This window comes from Martes martes (genome assembly GCF_963455335.1).
Source record: "Martes martes genome assembly, chromosome: 2".
NCBI lineage: Eukaryota > Metazoa > Chordata > Mammalia > Carnivora > Mustelidae > Martes > Martes martes.
In genome coordinates this window covers 23,430,816-23,456,306 of record NC_137889.1, presented here as the reverse complement: position 1 = coordinate 23,456,306, position 25,491 = coordinate 23,430,816, and the positions used below count along the sequence as shown (strand labels likewise).

The 25,491-nt window shown below is 40.0% G+C and overlaps 1 protein-coding gene across 2 annotated transcripts; it reads right to left on the bottom strand.

Moving 5' to 3' along the window:
• Window positions 1–335: 335 nt before the first annotated feature.
• SLC7A2 (solute carrier family 7 member 2) lies at window positions 336–24,962 on the bottom strand. 2 transcript variants are annotated; one of them, XM_080796560.1, is made up of 11 exons: window positions 24,441–24,962; window positions 23,822–23,977; window positions 19,522–19,687; window positions 18,232–18,365; window positions 17,018–17,240; window positions 13,054–13,193; window positions 10,112–10,214; window positions 8,531–8,736; window positions 7,345–7,511; window positions 5,896–6,004; window positions 336–3,458 (listed from the first exon to the last, which is right to left on the bottom strand). In XM_080796560.1, the coding sequence occupies exons 1-11, from the start codon at window positions 24,814–24,816 to the stop codon at window positions 3,262–3,264; spliced, it is 1,977 nt and encodes a 658-aa protein (XP_080652686.1). In that variant the 5' UTR covers window positions 24,817–24,962; the 3' UTR covers window positions 336–3,261. The 2 variants fall into 2 exon arrangements, with proteins under 2 accessions (XP_080652686.1, XP_080652685.1); XM_080796559.1 differs by lacking the exon at window positions 13,054–13,193 and adding an exon at window positions 12,662–12,798.
• Between the last annotated feature and the right edge of the window lie 529 nt (window positions 24,963–25,491).

Genomic DNA, 25,491 nt, shown 5'->3' with positions numbered 1-25,491 from the left:
AGTTTCCTTGATGCTTATCTTGGGGGGAAAATGTGAGTAAGCAATAATCTGCATTTCAGTATTTATCAAAAGTTGTAAGTTTTCTCATAAACAGGGTTTGAACTTGAATTTGTACAGCTACCTTTTTAAATATAAAGGTAGGGAGGACTTTCTGTGGTTGTTCACAAATCATCTTTTCCCTTTTGTGAAGAGTATAAAATAAAGGTGCTCTGATATGAAGTTTCTCATTGAAAATATTAAGAAAGCGTATTTCCTAGTGTAAGAAAGAAAAGTAATTTAAATGGTTTTTACTCAATCACAATTAAGAGAATGTGTGATATGCATTTTTTTTTTTTCATTTCTGGAGAGGTGTTGATGGAAGTGTGATTGATTACCAGTCACATCTGTACAAAAACATCTTGGTAATCCTAAGAAAGCAAAAACAGTATTTTTTTGTTCCAAAGGTTATGAATTCGGATGCAGGAACAGGGAGGTGGTGAAAGAGCTGAGAGAATTAGGTTTTACTAATAAACACAGAGCAAGACAGGGATGTCAGAAAAGGTGCGTCAGAAATAAGTAAACAGAAAAACCCTAACACCTCCTATCCCCACTCCATTTCAGATTATAAAGCACCTGTTACAATGTACTAGAGTTTCGTGATTCCACATTAGATACATGATAAATATATCTTTCTTAAAGAATCTATAGAAAATATCATACATATAAAATTGCTGTATATTGCAAAATAGTTTAAAACCTAAAAATTTTGTATAAGCATACCTATCAATATAAAACATTATTTTTTTCTCCACATCAATTGGGTTCTTTTATCCATACAAATGGTATCATCTCCAAAGCCCATCATAAACCCAACTGACTTACACACTATTTGAAATACACATATACATATATATACACACACTCATACAGAGATATGAGCACACATTTGAGTCCTCACAGAAAAAAAGCACAGTCACCAACAAAGCATCTTTTCATAGATATTTCTGTTTGCAAAGTGTTTTAATGTGGAAAAATAATTCTTAACTAAATTCTGCTCCTAATTGAACACAGTGGGCATAAGAGTTTTAGCTGCCTATCACATTCTAAATAAAGTTCTTGATTTTGTTACAAAGACTCAGATATTTATATATGAAAGTCCTTGTGTTCCCTGTGTTAAGGGCCTATTCTAGATCAATAATAAAAGGGGGTTCTCAGCGTAATACTATAACAAGGATTTAGGATCATGCCTACAGTCCTTACCAAAATCTTTTTACTCCTTGCATATCCAACTCTTCCTCTCCAGTAAAACATGCTTGAAAGAGAATTCTGGGCTTCAAATTTTACCGGGCACCCTGGAAATTGTGGAATGTCAGTACTGAGCTCTAGATCAGGGAGGCTCCAACACTAGCAGCCAGAAACCCACGCTTTCTATCTGTTTATCTGATATTTAGTCACAGTAAACTCTTGGTTAGACAGAACGATCACAACTTGCTTTTTAATGGCATCAGTAAAATAATCTCTTGGAAGAGCTGTCAGGAAACAAATGTTGTCCTTGCCTTTGGATTAAGCTGGTTAACTGGTGTGCTTGATAACATTTATCCTGGGAATGTAACCCATCTATGTGTAAGTATGCAGCCCCTAGCCTCACCCAGTAAACCATTTAATTATTTGTAAGAAAGCTAATTCATGAGAAGCAAAGCACACTGCAGGTAAATAGTCCACTACAAGAGAACCCTATGAAGTAAAATACAATAATTAGAGAATCTTACATAGGAAAACAATTCATTTACTCCTATAAAGGTTACCGTGTCTATATACCTTTAATTTAATTAGGTTAATTCTTCTTTTTTGCTTAAGGTTTTTGATAATCATGTATTTAGCCCAGGTATTTTATCCCCCAACCACTGGGAACGGGGTATTGACAGATTTACTGTGGTCAATTAAAAGTAAAGGAGATAAAAAGTGCTAAACAATTTATGGGATGAGGGGGAAGGAAAACATCCCTAAATGTTTCCAGAAGAAACATCAAAGGCAAATTAGATCCAAACCCCTCAAACTGGGGTAAATGCAATTTAAGATCCGAATAGGCACTTTAAACTCAGAACAGGGACACTTTCTCTTCTTGTATCCCTTCGTTTTTTCCACTTTGGCATGTAGTAAAGACATAATTTGCTAGTGCAGCCCCTCCTATCTAGGACTAGACAAAATACTGGGAAGAAAGGAGTGAATTCTGTACCTGAAAAGGTTTAAAAAAAAAAACTGAACTGTGATTAGTTATTAAGTAAAGGAGAAAAGTGTAAAACGTTCTGCCAATTGTGTGATCCGGGAAGATTTTACTGGCTTATTTTATGTGACTCTAAAGACAAAGTTGCTTGGTGTCTCCTTATCCAAGCGTCTGTCTGACTCTGATTTCCAAATACAGCCTCTTCGCTGCCACTTGCACAAGCTTTCCTGCCAAGGGACTGCCTTCCTTTTCTAGCAGAAACGGTCCCAAATAGATCACATACACTGTTCTCAAGTCTCTGCCAGGACTGAGGGGGGGGGGTGTCTATCATTCACATGTGGAAGGACTGGTTCTCTCAAAAATCACAGCAGTTGCAAGGGGCGTCCTCGGGTGACCCAGAGAGCCGCCCCCGCCCTGGGTAGCCCACCAAACACACCCGTGGCTGAGGTTTTCGCAAATGGCCATACTTTGTGGAAGAAAAATCTGGATTAAACCCACTGCTGGCATTGATAAGTTCTAGAAAAGGCTCATTTCTTATCCCCTCCTCTTGCTCCTGACCAACGACAGATACTAGGAAGGGTAATTGCGTTTTGAGCATGTTCTAATTGACGTGAATGACAGCTAATAAGGAAAAGCCATGGTTATTTCCCCAAAAGCACCAGGCACGTACAAAACACCTTTCTAGTCAGTGATCACTTCCATTTCAGCATGTGCAGTGTAAGCCACCCATTAATGACACCACCAGAAAAATAGCAGGTGGAAGAGAGAAACACAAACAACTAATAACATTCATTCACCCCCATGTACACATACACACGTACACACACGCTCCCACTACTTGAGGGACAGTCATCGCTGAGGAGAGAGCTTGGGAGGTTTCCCCAGGTACACAATTCACCATCTGAGAAGGTGCTGTCCAAGTGAGTGAGTATAAGTTAGGGGGAGCTACATCTGCAGCAAGGCCACGGCAACCCAGTGCAACGATGACAGCCTGTCACGGTTTACTCCATGTAGGACACGTACGGTAAGACTGTGGACCAGCCCGGCCCCAGCAGGCGTTAGCATTCGCTCGTCTTCTCGTGGAATATGAAAGGTAAACTGAGGTTTCTTTGGTGCTGGTCGTTGGCTTGAATGGCAGCTTTTTCTTTTGTCGCGGCATTGATGTTGTCTGAGGAAGCCTCTTCATCGTCTTCTTCCTCTCTTGGATGACCCTCCAGGCTGTGTCTAATACCGTAAGTGAAGTAGATCAGGAAACCTTTTAGAGGGAAAAAAAAAAATCCATGTTTTAAGTATGTCAGAAAATGGCAATATGGAAAATGCAGTATAGAACTTAATGGGTTTTTTTGCCTTCTCTTTCTGGGCTATTTTAGGACAGAAGGCAAGGACAGAATATCCCTGCAGAAGGTCCCCAATGGATGCTTTCCCAGTAGAATGTGCTTTTGCATTTTTAACACCCAGTCTTTGTAGAATGTATGTTTCTCTCAATTAAGGGTTTTTCAGGCACTTATGTTGAAAAAATTGTATGTATTTTCTCAAATTCAACACTACGCTTTAAACAAAAGGATGTGTGTGGGGGGGTAAAATCTCGATTCACAGCCCAAACACAAGCAGTGGGTTGTCTGTGTCACAATCAGGTATTTTGGAAAACACACTCTGTGTAAACAAACGGGACATGGGTGTGCTTTAGCCATGTTACTGTCACCAGGAGAGGCCAAACAGGGGCACTGGGTGGCTCAGGGGGTTAAGCATCATGGTCATGGTCGTGGGCTCCTGGAATCAAGCCCTGCCTCGGGCTCTCTGCTACGTGGGAGGCTGCTTCTCCCTCTCCCTCTGCTGCTCCCCCTGCTTGTTCTCTGTCTCTCTAAAATAAATGAATAAAATCTTAAAAAAAAAAAAAAGCAGGAGAGGCCAAATAATTACGTACAAAGCAATTGGTTCCTTACAGCCATGCTGATTGGGAATTAGAAAGAAAGGTTTTACGTAGCCTCACCAGATAGTTTATTACTTACATGTAGGCATTTTGCTCTGTTTTAGTTATAGATTTGAAAACTGGTTGAGAGTTTTGGGTTGATGTGAAATGCTTTATAATTTTCCCATCTAAATTCACAGGAAGGAGGCTACCAATTAGCATTGTGGCAGGTGTAATTATTAGGGATAATTCTACTTCCTCTCCTGTCCTCAAAGGTTTAAAGACCCAGCCCTCCCTGTCTTCAAACAAAAGCACTACCATCACCATTTTACAAAGAAGCAGGCACACAAACAGGGAGGTAACTTGGCCAAGGCCACGTAGTGAGTAAATGGCACGAGTGGATTCAAACACAGAGTCTGGCTCCAAAGCTTATGCTCTTAACCAAGAAAAGTACATTAAAACACAGTGGGCTATGCTTGAGGAGAGAAGCAAGGGCTCATGGAAAGGCAAGAGACAGTGTTGAAGCTCTCTGCCAGATCCGAAAGAGATTCTTCTGGGCGCAGAGGAGGGGAGTAAGTTCTACAGTTTTGGACTCGGCTCCTTGGGAGCATGTGGGCCGGACCTCAAAGGAACAGCTGCGTGGTTACATCCCCGAGTGTGGGGCTGACTGGCAGGTGATTCTTGTCAGGATCCTTGTCCTGAAGCAACAGAGCCACCTACCAGTAGGGCCACAGTGAGAGAAAGAGAGAACTAGTGTAACCCGTGAGGAATGATAACCTGTGACCCGAGGCACCGGCCCCCCAGCATGAGAATATGGGCAAAACTCTAGCGTGGGTATGGGGAGATGAGCAAAACGGACAGAGGTTAAATCTCCCATCAACTCAAGTAGATAGGTGGCTTGAACTTGAAATTGAATTAATTTCTAGCCAAAGCAAACAATTAGATACATGAGCGAAACTAGGTTCATTCTTGCTAAGCCAAAGGGAGGACTGACAAAACGCACACTCTTCAACTCCCAAGGCGGCCCAAACCAATGCAGACTTAGGACTCATTTCTCCCTGCTTCACCTTACAGACATGTCTGTTCACATTTTTAAGACAAGTGATCAGTGCGTTACATCAAATGTAAATTCTCATTTTCCAACTCAATTTTCACATGGGAAAGGAATCGTAACATAAAAACCATGTAGTAGAGATATAAATAAGCTCACTCAACTCATTTAATGCTAAATCCTAAGGTTCAAATAATAAATTTAGATAACAAAAGAAATTTTTTGCTATCAGCTCATTCAAAATGTCTTCAAAATCCACTGGGACACTGGAAAGAACTGGCTTTGGAATCAGAGTTCTGTACTGCCACCCATGAATTTTATCCTTTGCCTTTGGGTGTTTTTTTTCTCGCCGATTAAGTTGGAGAAAATGGAATCTACAAGATTCTACAGGGTTACTGGTAGAACTTAATCTAAAAAAAAAAAAAAGCATCGCATTTAGAAAATGTGAAAAAAAAAGTACCACATTTAGAGAAGGACTCGTTCACAGGTTATCATTCCACACGGGTTACACTAGTTCTCTTTCGCTCACTGTGGCCCTACTGGTAGGTGGCTCTGTTGCTTCAGGACAAGCATCACATTTAGAGAACGACTCAGATAATCTAAAATTTGGGAAACAAAGAAACTGACAAAAACCCTTGATTTCCAAGAAGGGGGAGGGGATGCATTTCTCTAATCACAGAACATGAAATCGGGAAGACAGAACCACGGTTCAGAAAACATTAAAGGACCTACCGAGTGCCATCCAAATGCTAAATCTGATCCAAGTGTCTGCGCTCAGCTGGACCATCAGATAGATGTTCACCAGAATGCTGAAGGCTGGCAAGAATGGTAAGAACGGAACCTAAGGGGGGAAAACACCCTCTTCAATATACTCAGATTTGGAAAGCACATTTTGGTGATGACAAATTTGACATGGATACTTTCACCCTGGGTCAGTAAGTTTATATTCTTACACAAAGGACAGCCTGAAGAAAAAAGTCCTTCTTGTTGAGTCTACTGAAGGGAGCATTACAGTTGACACTACTTAAGCATGGCCCAAAGCAACAGGGGATTTCTCTGGTCTGCTAACACCCACATCACCACCAAGAGGCAGTCAGTGGTAGGGTTTGGTTTTGTTTGGGGTTCACTGGTTTTGTTCGGGGTTCACTGGTTTTGTTCAGATATCAACAGGGCATGCCTCTGGAAGTCTGGATACACATGGTATCTGAGAGGGGGGGATCCTTCCACAAAGATCTCTTCAAGTCCAAACCTGCTCCTGTTCAAATCTGACAGGATAGTGGGGCAGCTGGGTGGCTCAGTGGGTTGAGCCTCTGCCTTTGGCCCACGTCATGGTCTCAGGTCCTGGGATCAAGTCCCGAATCAGGCTCTCTGCTCGGCAAGGAGCCTGCTTCTCTCCCCTCTCTGCCTGCCTCTCTGCCTACATGTGATCTCTCTCTGTCAAATAAATAAATAAAATCTTTAAAAAAATCTGGGGGCACCTGCGTGGCTTAGTGGGTTAAGCCTCTGCCTTCAGCTCAGGTCATGATCTCTGGGTCCTGTGATCGAGCCCCACATCAGGCTCTCTGCTCAGCAGGGAGCCTGCTTCCCCCCCTCCCCCGCCTGCCTGCTCTCTGCTTCCTTGTGATCTCTCTCTCTCTGTGTCAAATAAATAAATAAAATCTTTTTAAAAAATCGGACAGGATATTTACAGCAGAAGGGCTTTTGGAGGTTAAGAATCTTCCTCAGAGGGTACCTGGGTGGCTCAGTGGGTTAAGCCTCTGCCTTCGCCCAGGTCATGATCTCAGGGTTCTGCGATCGAGCCCCACATCGGGCTCCGCTCAGCGGGGAGCCTGCTTCCCCCACCCCCGCTTGCCTCTCTGCCTACTTGTGATCTCTGTCTCTCTCTGTCAAATAAATAAGCAAAATCTTAAAAAATAAAAAATCTGAGAGAGGACTAAATTTCTATAATAAAATATGCTACTTATTCTTTGATATTACAGACCACTTGACAAGGAATGTGTTTACCATTATAGATAATAACGTGAAAGGGGCATATTCGAGTTTTTGAAAAGCCACGTAGGGAGAATACTTAGGACAAATGGATAACTTCCTCACAAGTGTCTACCCCCCCCTTTTTAGAACAACTTAACGAAACTAACATATGAGATAATATTGAGGATCCCTAATGTTCATTATTCATACCATGAAAGCTACTTTTTGCTGATTCTGGGGCTGCCTCCAAATGGTGAGCACAACGGCGATGCAGAGAACAAGAAACAGGACAAGAAGAGCAACGCTCCATGCTTCTAGGCGGGCAATGGCTTGGACTCCGTAAGTGGTCAAGATACTCAGGCCCAAAACAAGAAATGCTGCAAAAGTGATATGTCGGGGACACAAAATCAGCACACACATTTCACTCAGATTCCGCCAGTTCAAGAAGTCTCTTGTGATAAGACATCGAGCTCTTTCCACAGCTTTTTTGGCAAATACTACAATTCTTCATTTTTGTTATGGGAGAAAATGGCTCTTTTCACCAATTCCAGAACCACCACTCCCTAACTCGTGACTGTCTCCTCCCCCCTCAGCACTACCATCCTGCTTTTTCTGCAAATGTGTCTTCGGGTTCCTCCTTTACTACAGTCTCTGACTATAGCGCATGGATTGAACGTGATACTGTCAGGGGTGGAGATGTCCCTTTTTTCAAAAGGAAATGGCCAGTTTTTCCATTTTCTAGTCTTGTAGACACCGTTCATGCAAACAAATAATCAATGATCTGGGTCTTCTTTCCCTCTTTCAGAAGGTGACATCACCACCCACCCACCATATTCCTGACCATCATGTCTGCATTTGGGGTTCCTCCTCTGTGCTCTAGAGAAGCCTCTACTTCCCGTAGCTTGCCACCAAGAGTCTGTTCCTCAAAGCCCAATGAGAGCAAGGACCATCTTTCTTACTATCCCAAGTGCCCTGCAGAGTTCTTAGCATGTTGATGGTGCTCAGTGAACGTTCCTGAAAATATGACTGATTATGTAACTGTCTGTGAACAAACAAGTTGTTCTGTATTGCCTCCCAGGCTCCTTACTGACAGCTCTTCCTGGCCAGAAGCTTGCACAACAAGGAGCCCCCAACAGCCACTGAAAGGGACCAGCTCTGTACAGCTACCACTCGCACCTCGGGGAACTTCTTTCTTTCTTCTTCAGTGACAGGACCCATGTATCCTGCTAATACAGGGTCTCTGCTCCTAGCGACCCATCAGGTGGAGATTTCAGGACTCGGGGCAGTGGCCAACAGAGGCTAGGGCCAGGTAAGACCTTTTGTGCTCTCACATCGTACCTGCTCCCCCGACGCACACCTGGGGCCCTTCCCAGTGGACACAGCGCAGAGGACTCACCAAGAAATCCTACCAGAAAGCTCACAAGAGACGACGACTGCTGTGTAGGCAGAGCTGATGGGCTGATGAGGAGACGCAGGCTGAGGCCCGGCCCCTGCAGCATGGTGACCGGCGACTCGCTCTTGGAGGCAGCCTTGCCACATGACCCCAGAGCTGCTTTCTCAGGACAGCATTTGGGCTGCTCATAAGATAAGCCGGGCTGGTACCTGGTCCCAAATGAACAAACAAACATTTCTGTCTTTATTCTCAAACAGACACTTGGCCCAAAGGAAGCAAACACCGAAAACTTGAAGGGAGACACCTGACAGGGTCCCCGCTGGGGCAGGGAACTGACCCTTCTCGTGACTCCCGCCCCAGAGCGACCTCAGCCAGGCCCCATGCCTGCTCCAAGAGATACCTGCACAGCCCTGAGCTCCCTCGATGGGCATTTAATTGCAGAGTTACACATTCGATGTGGAAGGGAGTGACCTTTTCACCTGAGGCAACTGTGACTAGAGGAGGATTAGCCTGGCAATATCTGTGTCCAAAGGAACTGCAGTTCCAGAAAACAGCACAGAAAGTCTGGTTCAGCAGCAGCTATAGAATGACATTCAGGCTTCAGGATGCTGTTCTGCTGTCTTGGGCAGTCTGCCTCTCGGGCCTCATGTCCCTCCAATTCCCCTCTCAGTCCTTCAGCGTAACCCTAACGAACTCCGTTCTGCCACCTGCCATGTCCCTTTATCAATGGAGCCTCTTCTCCAGCCTGAGTCAGGGCATCAGCCCGCCTCACCTCCTAGGATCTGCCCCAGTCCCTTCAGTGTGCTCTCTTTCCCTCTGAGCAGCCTTTACTTAAACTTAAAAGTAACATTTGTCCTCAGTCTAAAGAAAAAATAGGCTCACTGAGAAAAAAAATACACAAAGTATAGAGAAGAAAAGCAAAACCACCCCCAATACTACACCGCCAGCATTTTTGTACAATTTCAGCCAGGCTTAAGTGCATAGATGTGTATCTTGATGCACATGTGACTCAAGATACATCTCAATGACTTCTGCATGCAAATTTATGTTAAATTTGAATAAATTCAGGTGCTGCATACAGCTTTGCTGAATCGGATACATTTCTCTATATAATTAAGTATAATTAAGAAGAAGAGTCCACTGTGTAAATGTACCCTTGCTTAGTTATTCTGCTATTAATATTCAGGTTTGCTCAATTTTTTCACTATGATAAATTACCTTTTCATAAACATCCTTTATACATACGTATCTGCATGTATCTCACTGAGTAAAATCTTTATTATAAAATTTGAGCAGTTGAGATAGTGGGACAAAAAATTATAATATTTTAAAGTATTTTTATACATTGTAAGAACTTGCTGTTCATATAGATTAAGCCAACTTATTTTTAATTATCAATTGTGTTTAATTCTTTGCTAAGGACCAAGTACCTTTATTATAGCTTATACTGGTGTTTTTCTGTCCATGGCCTCTCACTTCTGTGAGACAGCTAGCTCCTTAAAAACAAGGATGATGAGTCCTCATTGTCTTTATTCCCCGGGCCCCACATGACGCACACCCTTCAGACACAACGAGGACACTCACCTGAGGATGAGAACACATGCGGCAACCAGAGAGTAGGCCAGGAGAGTGCCAATGGACATCATGTCCACAAGTGCCTTCAGGTCAAAGAGAAAAGCCATCACAGCTATTGGGGAAAGAACAGAAGGGTTAAAAAAAGATAAAACAAAAAAGGCCTATGATAAAACTCCATATAGCTGATAACTTCTAAGTCAGGGACGACTGGCATGTTACAGTTCCAGTATCCATGGTAAATCAAACAACTATAGGAAATATATTTCTCACAGTTAAAAAGATGATCCTTGGATCATATAAACTGCTAGTAAAACTTCAAAAACCCTCAGCCATCTATCAAGTATAAAACACATTCTACTTTGATTACTTAAAAAATATTGGCCTGACAAAGAGTGAAAATATTCTATGACAGAATTCTCTCTTTTGATGTTTCAAAAGAAAAACATGGCTCAGAGATACTGGCTAACTCGTTTTAAAACAACCATTAAAAAATTCAAACAGACGATCTTTCACTATAGATGATACATAATCCTTTCAACTTCCATCCACGTTTTGAGTTATGCCACATACAAAACAAAGTAATTTCCAGTTAAATTGTGTTTCTGATAGAGGTGAAATTATATGCTGGTTAAAACTCCACACTCCAAGAAGACTGACTAGACTTGAGAGATAAATTGGTGTCTCACACTCAAATCTTAGTAATGTTCTGAGGCAAAATATACTTCTCCAGTTGAAGAGTGAACTTGCACTGAGCAATTTTTTTCTCCGTTGAAACATCAAATAGTGATGACCTGACTTGACCACATAGTTGTCCCCATCATCCTAAGTAGAAACACCACATTCCGTTCACATGCTGTTCCAGACATTTCTTAGCAAGCTTTACATCTCTGTGACCTCAATTTATCTTTGATCCAATAATTCTCTGAGACAGAGGAAATGATATAGGTTTAACCAAATGCAGTGGCCACAATTTGACTGGTTTTGACCCCAAAACTAGCAATTTCACATAGGTTGACCTGATAAAATTATGCTCCTCATTCTATAGACAGGCTAACTTAGTATGGTGACAACTCAAAGGGGACAGCAGAGTTACAGTAAACTCAATCTGTTCCCCACTTTCCTGTGCTCCTTCTATTGTATCACATGGTTTCTTTAAATACACCTCATGCCTTACTTTGAAAACCTTCTGTTGCTAGTATACTTATACATTAGATTATTAAAATTTCAATATGTTTTGTAAGAATCACAAATAGCAAAATAGGTGGTCAAGACAGAATAAAATGATTAATTATCCAGACAAGCTCTCTGATCTAAGCTAAAAATGAGCAAAGGAAGGCGAGGGAGTACAAATAACAAAAATATAGTATTTCAGAATGTAAAAAAAAAAAAAAGCCTTCTGCTACAATTATCTTCTTTCAGTTATTAATGTCAATATATTAGGCTGCCAAATAAAATTTTTCCTGAAGAAAGGAGGATACATTTTTTAAAAGTTCTGAATATGAAACAGAGTATTACTGGGCAAGATTTCACTGGCAAAAAAATAAACGTTTTTATGGAATAAATAAAATGTGTGATCCTTTGTCAAGATGTATAAACTCTTCTGAATAGCATAATCCACCGTTTAATAATAAAACGGGCTTTAGATCATCTAGTACAACCTTCATTTCATAGGGGCAGAAATCTAAGCACTAAGAAAAAAAGGGACCTGACCTTCCAATGTATGTCTAATTAAGTGCCAGACTGATTGGAAAACATTTACAAAGTGAAGTTGTTTAGGCAAATACTTTCTGACTCTGAAGAAAATATCATTTGATACATAATTAAGCATTAGCATTCTGTAATTTGTCCCAAATCCAGAGTCTCAACCAAGTTATCAGTTTGGCTTGAATTTTACTACCAAAATAGCTTTATAAAGCTTGATGAAGTCTCTCTCTTGTTTTCTATAACAGGACCTTTGAGGCCATTCTCTTAGGCTATAGAATCTCTTCGAAAATTTCTGCACATCATAAGAATCTGGCCCATGGCATTTTACAAAAATGTTCTGACATCTCCTAAGGTGGGCATCTGGGAGGTGTTTTTTTTCTTTTTTCTTTTTTTTTTTTTTAAACATGAGTTGAGTATCAAAACAGCTGAAAGCAAAAATAGATTCCTAATGGAGTCTAAGAGGAAAGAGTTGTTAGTAACTCTTAGAGAACCATGGTGGTCTGGGATGTGCAGTGATTACCACAGCCAAGTATCGGTTACCCTGACATTTATTATACTTAATTAAAAATGAGTAAAAATACAATCAAGAACCATTACAGCCCTCTGCACATTTGTTAGAAACCCAAAAGGTTAAAATAACAAAATAGTAAAAAAAAAAAATCCCCAAGGGTCAGTGAAGAATGAATTTCCATAGACCACCACCACAATTACCAGATCCCACTGCTCACAACCTCATTTATCAGTGATTTTTTTTTTAACTTACATGCACAGCAAGCAGACCCTCTTTATAAGTCCATGCATGCGCATAAAACGTTCAAGGCCAATGTTGAAGAATCCTGTGTTTGTAAAGCTTACCAGAAATGACCCCTGCCGTCAACGTGGCAGCAACTGGTGACTGCCTCTTACTCACTCTGCCAAGAAATCTAAACAGTAAACCATCCCGGGCCATGGCAAAGAGAATTCGGGGTAAAGGAAACATAGAGCCCAGAAGACTAGAACAGAAAAATTCATAATCCACATGTGAGTTATTGCAAGTCTTATTCCTAGACAGGTATACACAGGTAAAGACCGGACACATTAAAATGCAAACCTATGTCAAAACAATTCAAAATAGGAAAACGTTCACACACAAGTTATTGAGCTTTATATAAATAAAAACAGAAAACTGCCTAACTTGGGCATTTCTCTTCAGAATCCTTGATGGAAAAAAGATTCCCCCTTTTCTTAAAAAAAGTCAACTCTCTCACCTGCCACCGCACCCGATGATAAAGTAGCAATTATTGGTGTCTTCGTTTTGGAATTGATTTGAGCTAGACATTTGAAAAGCAACCCATCCTCCGCCATAGCATAGATTACACGAGGCATTGGGAAAATGGATCCAAGAAGACTGAATAAAAAGCAAACACATGCAGTATGGCAAACACATTCATGCAAGATTACATCTCAGAACAGAAATTACGTACTTGGATAAAACTCAGCATCACAGCTCTGATTACAAGGTCTTGTTATTTTTTAAAACATGTTATGATTGGGCATTTAAAAATATTTGCCAATATTTACCATTATTATTCTATTACAGACATTTTGCCCAACCCACTGACCAGACTAAGAACAATACTGCAAGTAATTGGTGCAAGCCCACAAATTATTACTGAATTAAAACTAAGTAATTAAGACTTAAGAAAACCAAACCCAATTGTATCATTAAGGCATTTTTAGTGGCCTTAATGAAGAAATTAAAATTCCTAAACTGACATGAAATTAGAGATTAGGTTATTTAATTGCATGGTATAGTCACTTCATTTCTTCGATAATTATGAACTTCTTATATTTATTTTACCATTATTTTGCCTCAGATAGCCTTGATATTCCATCAAATTAGTAATAATACCCAGCAGCATAAGAAAATCAAGAGAGGAAGGGTTAAAAAAAAGAAAAAACAACTCACTGTAAATTTAGTACACAGAAGTAGCCACGATTAAAAGTCAGGAACAGCGAAGTTTAAGAAAATGCTCTTTGCATTAGATGTTTCAACTTTCTTGTGTGTTTACTGGCTGCACCATTCCATACATAACTTAGTTATAAAAAAATAACCATTTAAGAGAAAAATATGTAAAATATTTTATTTTAAAAATTCATTTTATCTTTCGATAAAGCTGGGTTGAGCTTGGCCCTGGATAAATCTTTACCCATCTGTCTTCTGAAGACCATGATGGCATGATGTCTTCATAGTTGAGATTTTTGAAAGTACTTGAAATTACTCAGAATAAACCTCAACAGTAGCAGATCGCTGAGAAGCCAATGGGGGTAAATTTCTAATTGCTGCTTACTATTATCTTGAATGGAAAACAAATCAGACTTTGAAAGAGAATAAAAGCTAGGCTGAGGAACCTATAAGAATATTGCTTTTTCCAACTTTGGACTTTCAAAAAACTATTTTCCCTTTAAAAAATTAGTAATCAGTACATCTGTATCTTTGGGGTAAATACCCAGCAGTGCAATTGCAGGGTCATAGGGAAGCTCTATTTTTAATTTCCTGAGGAATCTCCACACTGTTCTCCAAAGTGGCTGCACCAGTTTGCATTCCCACCAACAGTGTAAGAGGGTTCCCCTTTCTCCACATCCTCTCCAACACACGTTGTTTCCTGTCTTGCTAATTTTGGCCATTCTAACTGGTGTAAGGTGGTATCTCAATGTGGTTTTGATTTGAATCTCCCTGATGGCTAGTGATGATGAACATTTTTTCATGTGTCTGGTAGCCATTTGTATGTCTTCATTGGAGAAGTGTCTGTTCATATCTTCTGCCCATTTTTTAATATGATTATCTGTTTTGTGTGTGTTGAGTTTGAGGAGTTCTTTATAGATCCTGGATATCAACCTTTTATCTGTACTGTCATTTGCAAATATCTTCTCCCATTCCGTGGGTTGCCTCTTTGTTTTGATGACTGTTTCTTTTGCTGTGCAGAAGCTTTTTATCTTGATGAAGTCCCAGAAGTTCATCTTTGCCTTTATTTCCTTCACCTTTGGAGACATATCTTGAAAGAAGTTGCTATGGCTGATATCAAAGAGGTTACTCCCTATGTTCTCCTCGAGGATTCTGATGGATTCCTGTCTCACGTTGAGGTCTTTTATCCATTTCGAGTTTATCTTTGTGTACGGTGTAAGAGAATGGTCAAGTTTCATTCTTCTACATATAGCTGTCCAGTTTTCCCAGCACCATTTATTGAAGAGACTGTCTTTTTTCCACTGGATATTTTTTCCTGTTTTGTCAAAGATTATTTGACCATAGAGTTGAGGGTCCATATCTGGGCTCTCTACTCTGTTCCACTGGTCCATGTGTCTGTTTTTATGCCAGTACCATGCTGTCTTGGTGATCACAGCTTTGTAGTAAAGCTTGAAATCAGGTAACGTGATGCCACCAGTTTTATTTTTGTTTTTCAACATTTCCTTAGCAATTCGGGGTCTCTTCTGATTCCATACAAATTTTAGTATTATTTGCTCCAGCTCTTTGAAAAATACTGGTGGAATTTTGATTGGAATGGCATTAAAAGTATAGATTGCTCTGGGCAGTATAGACATTTTAACGATGTTTATTCTTCCCATCCAAGAGCATGGAATGGTCTTCCATCTTTTTGTGTCTTCTTCAATTTCTTTTAGGAGTGTTCTGTAGTTCCTCGAGTACAGATCTTTAACCTCTTTGGTTAGGTTTATTCCGAGGTATCTTATGGTTTTTGGTGCTATAGTAAATGGAATCGATTCTCTAATTTGCCTTTCTGAATTTTCATTGTTAGTGTATAAGAAAGCCACTGATTTCTGGACATTCCCTATGACCCTGCAATTGCACTGCTGGGTATTTACCCCAAAGATACAGATGTAGTGAAAAGAAGGGCCATCTGTACCCCAATGTTTATAGCAGCAATGGCCACGGTCGCCAAACTGTGGAAAGAACCAAGATGCCCTTCAACGGATGAATGGATAAGGAAGATGTGGTCCATATACACTATGGAGTATTATGCCTCCATCAGAAAGGACGAATACCCAACTTTTGTAGCAACATGGACAGGACTGGAAGAGATTATGCTGAGTGAAATAAGTCAAACAGAGAAAGTCAAGTATCATATGGTTTCACTTATTGGTGGAGCATATCAAATAATATAGAGGACAAGGGTAGATGGAGAGGAGAAGGGAGTTGAGGGAAATTGGAAGGGGAGGTGAACCATGAGAGACTATGGACTCTGAAAAACAACCTGAGGGTTTTGAAGGGGCGGGGTGGGAGGGTGGGGGAACCAGGTGGTGGGTATTAGGGAGGGCACAGATTGCATGGAGCACTGGGTGTGGTGAAAAAACAATGAATACTGTTACGCTGAAAATAAATAAAAAATTAAAAAAAAAAAAAAAAAAATTAGTAATCAGGCAATGAGATTTTCTCTTTGTAAGAATGTCCTATGGGATACCATGATATAAACCAGAATGAAATATCTTATGATCACATGTTAATTTGGAATGTGAGTAGCTCAGGGAACCTGAGGAATGAATTCTCAAGTATTAAAACAAGTAGCTACTGCAAATCTGAGCACTTGAGATTCAACTACTCTTTGCTTTCCACATAGACATTATATGAATTTCCACCATTAATTTCAGAAGAGTAATTTCTATTTCTAGCCCAAATTCAGTCTGATGAGTACCAAGAAAAAAAGTCTCAGTGTTTCACAATAAAAAACACATTATACTGAACGATGTCACAGCATATAGTTCCCAGTCACATAGACACGATATAATTTTAAAAGGCAGCAGAAAATGTGAAGTCTGCACCTAAGGTCTTGGCTGTCTGTAGTACTATAAGAAGTCCTTCAACCAGCAGGGAAACATGCTAGTATACGCATCCTACCGCTCTTTAATACATACATACATGAATATGCATGACATACACGTATGTGTATGTGTTCGTGTGTATATCGATGCCATATACACTTCTACCGAAGCTGGACCATCATTATCTTGAAAAAACGACTTTTAACTGATGGGTGAAAAAGTGTTTATCACTTAAGATCTGTATGTAGCTATTCTGGTCAAACTATTTGGAGAAGACATAGTTGTATAATATATTCCTTAGATTAAGACTACTTTTAAAACCTATAAAAGCGATTCTTTAAATACTGACTGCTTGGCAGTGTCACCAACAGCCCCACGTTCAAAGGCAATGCCATGTACCTTGTTGAGAGAGCACAGAGAGAACCTGCCGCAACAACGTATTTGGCGGGGCCCCATCCAACATATTCAAATGCTACCGGCAGAGGGCTTTTCTCGTCCAGGAGGTAGTATGGCATCATAAGGGTTAAAGCTGCAGAGACCCCAAAGTAGGCCATAAAGCAAACAAGCAAAGAAGTCACGATTCCAATAGGAATAGCTTTCTGAGGATTCCGGACTTCTTCACCTAAGGAGATATAAACAATAGGTATGCACCTTTAACGAAACATTAATAGACACAACATGAAGTCGTCTTCTCCTTCATAGTCATTTCTCTCTGCTTTTGTCTCTTCTGTTCTCTTAGCTTGCTCCACACATTCTACACGAAGCTGTCTCTCTTCTTGAGAGTACTATGCTATTACACAAAATTCTGATCCCCAGAGGCAAAAAGAGAGAGCAAGAAATCATGCAGGTCCGTTTCCCATTTCTAGAAAGAAAAGACATGCTATACCAGTGCTATTAAATATTTCAGGACAGTATGGCAGTCTTAATCCACTTGGAAAATGTTTCATCCACAGAAATTAAGTGACTGTCCTGGAATTCTGTGGGCCCTTCAACAGGAAGGCTTCCATAAATATGAAGCTAAACTTTTTCTATCCAGTGCATCAATTTAAACTCTGGCTTCAACACAAAAATAGTATTTGAATCTTTCTAATAAGATTTGACATTTGAAGTGCCCTTAAAAAGGCCAATTATAAGGCAGTACAGTAATATGAACCCAGAAGAAGTACTAGCATGTCTGGCATGATCACTTTGTTGCACAAGATAACGAGAAAAGAATGACCACAATCTCTTTTGTCCTACTAAAGAAGAGACAATTTATGGGCACGATCATCATTTGTTACTCACTGTGATAGTACTAAAGATTACTTTGAGACTGAAGGTTAAGAACACTAATTACAACTAACATTTATAAAATATTTGACAGCCTGCAAAAATCTTTAATGTGTATGTATCTTAAGTAACCTTCATAACATGAGCATGTTACCAAATAATGGAAACCAAGGTTCACAGAGTTTCATGAAGTTTCTTTTTATCATACACAGTAGGTGTCATAGCTGGGGCTGGAACCAGCCTGCATTACCCAAATCCCACTCTTTCCTTGACCCTCTGTTGCTACCCGTGGGTACTCCTTAGAACAAGGAACCCTTTACATAGAACCAAGATTCTGCCCTTACCAGTTGTTGCAATGCAGTCAAATCCCACAAAGGCATAAAAGCAGGTGGCAGCCCCAGCCAAAGTTCCCGCAAAGCCATAAGGCATAAAGCCACCAGCCCCATAGATACTTGTCCCATTTTCAGAAGGCGGATCTCTAAAGGAGAGAGCAAGCACAATGCAAAGTCATTTTCATAGAAAACTGTTTCTATGTGTTCACCAGCTATTGTGTTCACCAGCTCTTTGAAGCTCACATATATAAACGTAAATCCTGTTTTTCTCACTGTGTCCTAGGGCATGTAGTGGTGTTCCCAACAACGGCACCCTCTTGGGTTGTCAACACTCAACTGGAGGCTGGTCAGTAAGAGCATGAGGACAAGGCCCAGACCCACTCTGGCTAGAACTCACAGCCAGGCAGGATTGTGAGAGCAGAGACACCGTGTATGGGCCATGCTCCGAAATAAAGACATAAAGCCTCTTCTTTTCATGGACAGTTGGGCAGGTGGTGCATTTAAAAATTTTACTAATAAGACATTTGAAAAGATGAAATCGAATTCTTGAGGCTTGAATAATAATATTGAAGTTGAATATTTTATTACATGTTAAAAATTGTCTAAAACCAGAAGTTCCTAATTTTTTGCTTCAAAAGAATGGATTGAAACAGCATATCTAAGAAAAACATGTAGTTATACTTCACTTCATGTAATAGACATTTCTGTAACCTTATTTTACTTGCACATCAGAATATTAATATAAATCTTATGATGAAACCTTTTGTATATAATTATTATTAATTTAATTTTTAAGACTACCAGGTTAAAAGCAAAATGCATGGACAGCTCTGCTTAAGTAACCAACGACATTCTCCAAAAATCAAGGCCCAAAAATTACTAAGGGGCTGAAAGAATGCAAGGAAACTAAAGGGTCTTCCCAAAGGAAAAACTAAGGGATACATGGCTCAATAAGATCCGTTGTTTTGCAAAGGTGGCCAAGTTTTGGGGGGAAGAGACATCCTTTCAATGGTTAGGATCTCACTTTGCTCTTCTCCTATATCTCCTGCACAGCTTGAAGCTGAGAACCAGCCACTGCTTGGCTTCAAATAGCTGTTCAACAGTGAGCACATGTACACATCTATGTTTAGGGGGAGATTCAGAAGAAGAGCCTCGGAACAGACCAGACCCTCAGAAATGTCTCCACAGCAAAAGAAAATTGAGAACCACTTGTAGAAGGAAAGGTAAGACAAGAGCAGGCAAATTAAAAACAAAAACAAAAACACATTCAAAATAAGAAGGGAAAAAACCCAAATATTATACCTGGCACTCGCTGATATATTTTTGAGAAACTCTTCACTAATCTTCCAGTTTGCCACATTTCCTTTCACAAACCCAGCAACCATCACGAAGAGAAGGACCAGGATATTAATAGCTGTGAAGATTTTATTCACCCAAGCAGATTCTTTTACTCCAAACGATAAAAGGCCTATGGAAAAAAAGAAAGGGTATTTTAATTTTTTTTTTTTTACCTAAGTTTTAGCAAAAACAATGGCATTTTGGGGCAGTAATAGGCTTTAGGATATTATTTTACCAACATCCATGTTTTTAACTTACATTTCTCACTTTCTCTTGTGAGTTCTGACTCACCTGTCACAAGATCTCCTGAGTACAACCAAGTTCCTAGGAGAGAGCAGGTGGTGCACAGAGCCTAGAGACACCACACTCCAAGAAATCAATTAATCTAGTAACTTTGGCTCTTATTACCAATGGGTAGGGAGAGGCAAAGTAACTCAATTTTAAAGCAATGCTGTTCTAAAAAAGCCACCTCAAGGTGAGTGGCTACAAAATTTTGAAAATAAAAGTTGAATCATACGTCTGTTTCATATTTTCAGAATATATAAAATAATTCAACTGCCTCACCAAAAAGATACATTTTTCTAATTGATTCCCACTGTAATAGTTTTACTTTATATCCTGATTATTAACAGGAATCAATTTCCTATTCAAGTTATTTGAAGACACAGAAAAAATATGAAGGAAAGATCAAGTATAATCTGCTCTCCAGAATTTCAGGCATGCTCACACACGCAGACACACATACACATGTTCATGTTGACATACAGATAACCTCAGTTTTAACAACTGCATACTCTTCTACAATATGAAAACACCATAATCCCTTACTTATAGACCGCCAGGTAACTCTTAGTTTCTGACAACTATAAATAGGACTGACACCATCATCCTTTTATAAATATCTTTGTACACATTCAAATTTGTACTTAAAAATAATGTTCTATAAGGTTATACCATATCAAGGATATGTCCTTTCATGCAAGGCTTTTGGTTCACATTGTAGGAAATATTCTCCAGAAAGTCTGACCCAATTGAATCTGCCCATTTTTTTCTATTAGGTTTTTCTATTTATATCAATTTGTAAGACTTTTTGTATAGTAATGTTATAAGATCTCTGTCATGTATTGCATATGTTTTTCCCAGTTTATCATTTACTTTTACTCTTAGGATTGACTTTATGTATGTGTATATATGTGTGTGTGTGTGTGTGTGTATGATTTTATATATATACAGAAGTTTTAGAACATAAATTTTTCTTTAGTTTTTACCTTTAGAAAGATTTTACCCAATATTAACTCCAAAGCGTTTACCTTTGTTTCCTTCTAGTACCTTCATGACTGTATTTATAATGTGTGTGTGTGTGTTTTTTAAGTTTATTTATTTATTTGACAGATCACAAGTAGGCAGAGAGGCAGGCAGAGAGAGAGGGGGAAGCAGGCTCCCCGCTGAGCAGAGAGCCCGATGCAGGGTTTGATCCCAGGACCCTGAGATCAGGACCTGAGCCGAAGTCAGAGGCTTAACCCACTGAGCCACCCAGGCGCCCCATGTGTGTATTTTTTGAGAGAGAGAGATAAGAAAGAGAAAGAGGAGGCGCAAGTGGAGGGGAGGCGCAGAGGGAGATAGAGAATCTTAAGCAGGCTCCATGACCAACACAGCACACAGTCAGAGGATCCCGGTCTCATGACCCTGAGATCATGACCTGAGCTGAAATCAAGAGTCAGAAGCTTAACCCACTGAGTCACCCAGGCACCTTATCACATTTTTACCTTTAATCCATCTTATATAGGATATTAATTATGGACCAAAGAAAGTTTACCTGTTACCACTGGGGAGAAGATGATGATGAAGGGATTATGCTGTATATCTCTATTTGTTTCATCCACAAATCTATACCACCCAGGATCAAAAAAGCAAAATTACCCGAGTAGAGATGAGGAAAACTGAATTTCATTCTTCTACCTGTGTAATTCCCAGAATTTTACAATAATGTAACTATAATGAGAAAAAGGAAACCGCACAAATGGTATAATTACTGGTTCCGTAGCACTAGAAATCACTATCACCTACACGCTTTGGAAATACACGCTGTACACGATACTGTTAGCCGCCTGGAAAAGAACAAAGCCACTGTCATATTTTATGAGAATTTCCCAATACTGGGCGCCTGGGTGGCTCAGTTGGTTAAGTGACTGCCTTCAGCTCAGATCATGATCCTGGAGTTCTGGGAGCGAGTCTCACATTAGGCTCCCAGCTCCACGGGGAGTCTGCTTCTCCCTCTGACCTTCTCCTCATTCATGCTCTCTCTCACTGCCTCTCTCTCAAATAAATAAATAAAAGGTTTAAAAAAAAAGAAAAAAGAATTTCCCAATACCCCATGTGCACTTTTTATTCTGGGATTAAGGACCAATGAACATCGCATCTAAATACTGCAGACACTTCCCCGTGTCTTTGATAAAGTAGCAGCTTCCGCCAACAAGACATTTGGTATTACAATATGAATCAAAATTTGTAACTGAAGGTTTTGATCTTCAGAGATTCTAGGGACAAAGTTACCACGTGAGCTTCGCCTACATTTAAAGGAAAAACACGCTGGTCAATGACACAGGGCAATGCTGCAGGTCAAGGCTGACTTCTGCTCTGGGCTTTCATGATTCTAACTGTGCCATGGCTGCACGCTTCTCATCGTTTAGAGATTAAAGCCGAATATGTTAAGATCACTGAAATCATTCCTAAATAAAATATGAGGTGAGTCCTTTAATAATGTTAGCTAGGCTGTTTAGAAAGTAAAACAAATGAAATCTATCACCTGTTGAAAAACAATTGTTGTAATTTTTCTTGACATTACAGGTACAATGCCAAAATAGTTTAGAGCTATAAACTTTGTTCGTGTTCCTAACCCTATGTGAAACATTTAATTAATGACTAAGATTTTAAGGGTGAAGTTATTTTTTAAATCATAGAATTTTACAAGTGAAAAGTTCATGGTAGAGATTTCTGTCACACCTTTGTAAGCAAGGGAGAAAGCAGCTGGAGATAAGGTTGGACAGGAAAATAATGCGCAGATTATTCGAGGGCTATCAGGTAGGAAGTGAGAATACAGATTTTATTCTTAGGGAAATCTTGATTGGTTGAAGCAAGAGTGCAGGTGAGAATGGCAATCAAAACAGAAAATGTTTAAATAATGAAAAGAGATATAAGGTGGCAGCAGAGATTAACTAAGCCTACAAAATAAATCTAACTGCCATCTAGGTGCTTACTATATACCGGGCAAGTCTCTATCTTATAGACACTGATATAGCCATTTTATGGATAAGCAAACCAAGTCACAGAAAGATTATGCCACTCAATATGCCAAAGATCGTGAGTGGCAAAGTAGGACTGAAAACCTGGTTGTTCTGATTCTAATTCCTATACCTTTCTTTCTAAACTACTATGTCACAAGATGTAAGATATGGGAAAATTCTAGCAACAAGTACGTTTATCTACATAATGTCTACAGTAAAAAATCACAGGTGGTTTGAATACGCTTCCTTTTCAGCTCAATACCTACATTACATAGATGAAGGCATGAGTAGACAGAAATTCTTCTAGAAATAGTATGCTGATAAATTTCCTTAGTTGTAGCTAACAAGATAAAATAATGTCAAAAATTATGCATTCTTCATTATTGAAACTTCACTGCCATTCCTGCAAATCTACAATTGGTATTATAACGATGTGCCTTATCTTATTCTTTGGTGCATTGTAAGTAACATTGACTTAGAAGTGATATTCCTACCATTCCACATACTTTAGATTTATTTTTTATTTATTTATTTATTTTTCATTTTAAGTTTTTAAAATTTTTTTATAAACATATAATGTATTATTTGCCCCAGGGGTACAGGTCTGTGAATTGCCAGGTTTACACACTTCACAGCACTCACCATATCACACACCCTCCCCAATGTCCATAACCCAACCACCCTCTCCCTACACCCCTTCCCCTGCCACCCTCAGTTTGTTTTGTGACATTAAGAGTCTCTTATGGTTTGTCTCCCTCTCGATCCCATCTTGTTTCATTTATTCTAGATTTATTTTTAAAACATGTCTATCATATAAGAAAAAAACATGATTCTAGCTGGTGATGAGGCCCAACAGTAACCTCAACATATAAGTATGCCACCTTGTCTTGGAAAGTCAGACCCCAAATCCAGTGGTAACTTATTTTCCTGGGATAATTAGTCTGGCTCATCTCAGGGAGGAGTGTAATTGGTTTTCTTACCTGCTAAAAGTAATATAAGGCACACAGCAAAAAAGTCAGGATATTCCGCAAGGCCGGTATAATTCATTTTGAAGTATGTCCTGAAAAACTGGCCAATCTGTTTGCTAAGAAGTTCATCAAAGGTGCCACTCCATGCTCTTGCAACACTTGATGTACCTTCCCAAAACACAGAACATTAAGAGAATGTACAGGTCACTGGGAGAAGATTAACATCACATCCTCTGCTACCCTGTTCTAGGATGAACACAGGTTAGTTCGGACAGAACTGAAAATTCGAATCACATCTAAAATTATCTTGATAATTTTCCAATTCTATGTTAGTAACCAAGTTCAAGCCGATAAATGTGGAATCAGCTAACTTCATCTGCATTAAAGACCTTTTTTTTTTTTTTTTTAAAGCTGGTTTCCAATCCCACTCAGAAGCATCTTCAGAGATGAAGCAGAATCACTGAATTTTCCCATCAGCGGATATTTTCGAGGTGAGATAAATGGGACGCACAGGGATCAAGTAATTCACTCCTGATCACACAGTCACTAACTAATTCAGACCCACAAGGATCTCAGCCTCAGGAGCGCTACCATTCCATACAGTAGATAGATTTTTTTGGGGGCAACATACCTATCACATAAGATAGAATGAGATTCCAGCCGGTGATGAAGGCCCACAGTTCTCCGACAGTGACGTAAGTGTACAAGTATGCAGACCCAGTCTTGGGAACACGGGCCCCAAATTCAGCGTAGCAGAGGCCCGCCATCACGGAGGCAAGGGCGGCAATGAGGAAGGACACCACGATACTGGGGCCGGAGTCTGCTTTGGCCACCTCTCCGGCCAGGACGTAAACCCCAGCACCGAGGGTGCTTCCGACCCCCAGGGCAATGAGGTCCATGGTGGATAGGCAGCGGCATAATTTGGAATCTTCTAGACTGTCCAGGGTGACTATTTTTCTCCGGATCAGACATCGGGCAAAAGACAGCGCAGCTCGGCAGGGAATCATTCTGAAGCGGGAAGCCTGGGGAAGAGAAGGGAGGAGGTCAGGAGCAGATCAGGAATCATCACCCCTCCAAGGACGGGCCCAGCTTCTCAACCCAATTAGGGCACCATTTTGTTTTGTTTTCTGTTTTTTTTTTTTTTTTTTTTTTTTTTTTTAACTTGTTCCTAGAAATGCAGCCCAGAGCTATCAAAGAGAGGATGGGAAAAGTCAAAGCTGCGACTTTCTTAGAGTTCACGAATCATCCACGGCCTTTTCAAAGGGACGGAAACAAACGGCTTCTTTGGGGAACAAAGGAGTGGAAGCGTTGGGTGATTCAAAAGATTTGCCATCGTTGTTCATTTGTGCTGTTACAATTTTTAAAGACTGACTGATGGAAATCTCCTCCAGGACACGGCTCATTTGTCCTCGCTACAAACAAGGGGAAGAATTACCTCATCTTTTCGTCAATCATTCATTCGACTCCTACTTTTTACACCTTATTACATGCCAGGGATTGTGCTAAGAAATATGCTGAGAATGGCGTGCTGCGTGTTGACGGTCTCCAGCTTTAGGAGGCTTGTGGTCTAGCTATTGTCTACAAGCAGGTAAAAGACGCCATCATTACATATTTTCCAGCTTTCTCAGATATGTCTCTTTTCATTTTAGTCTGTTTCATTTTAATGTGAAGCCATTTGAAGC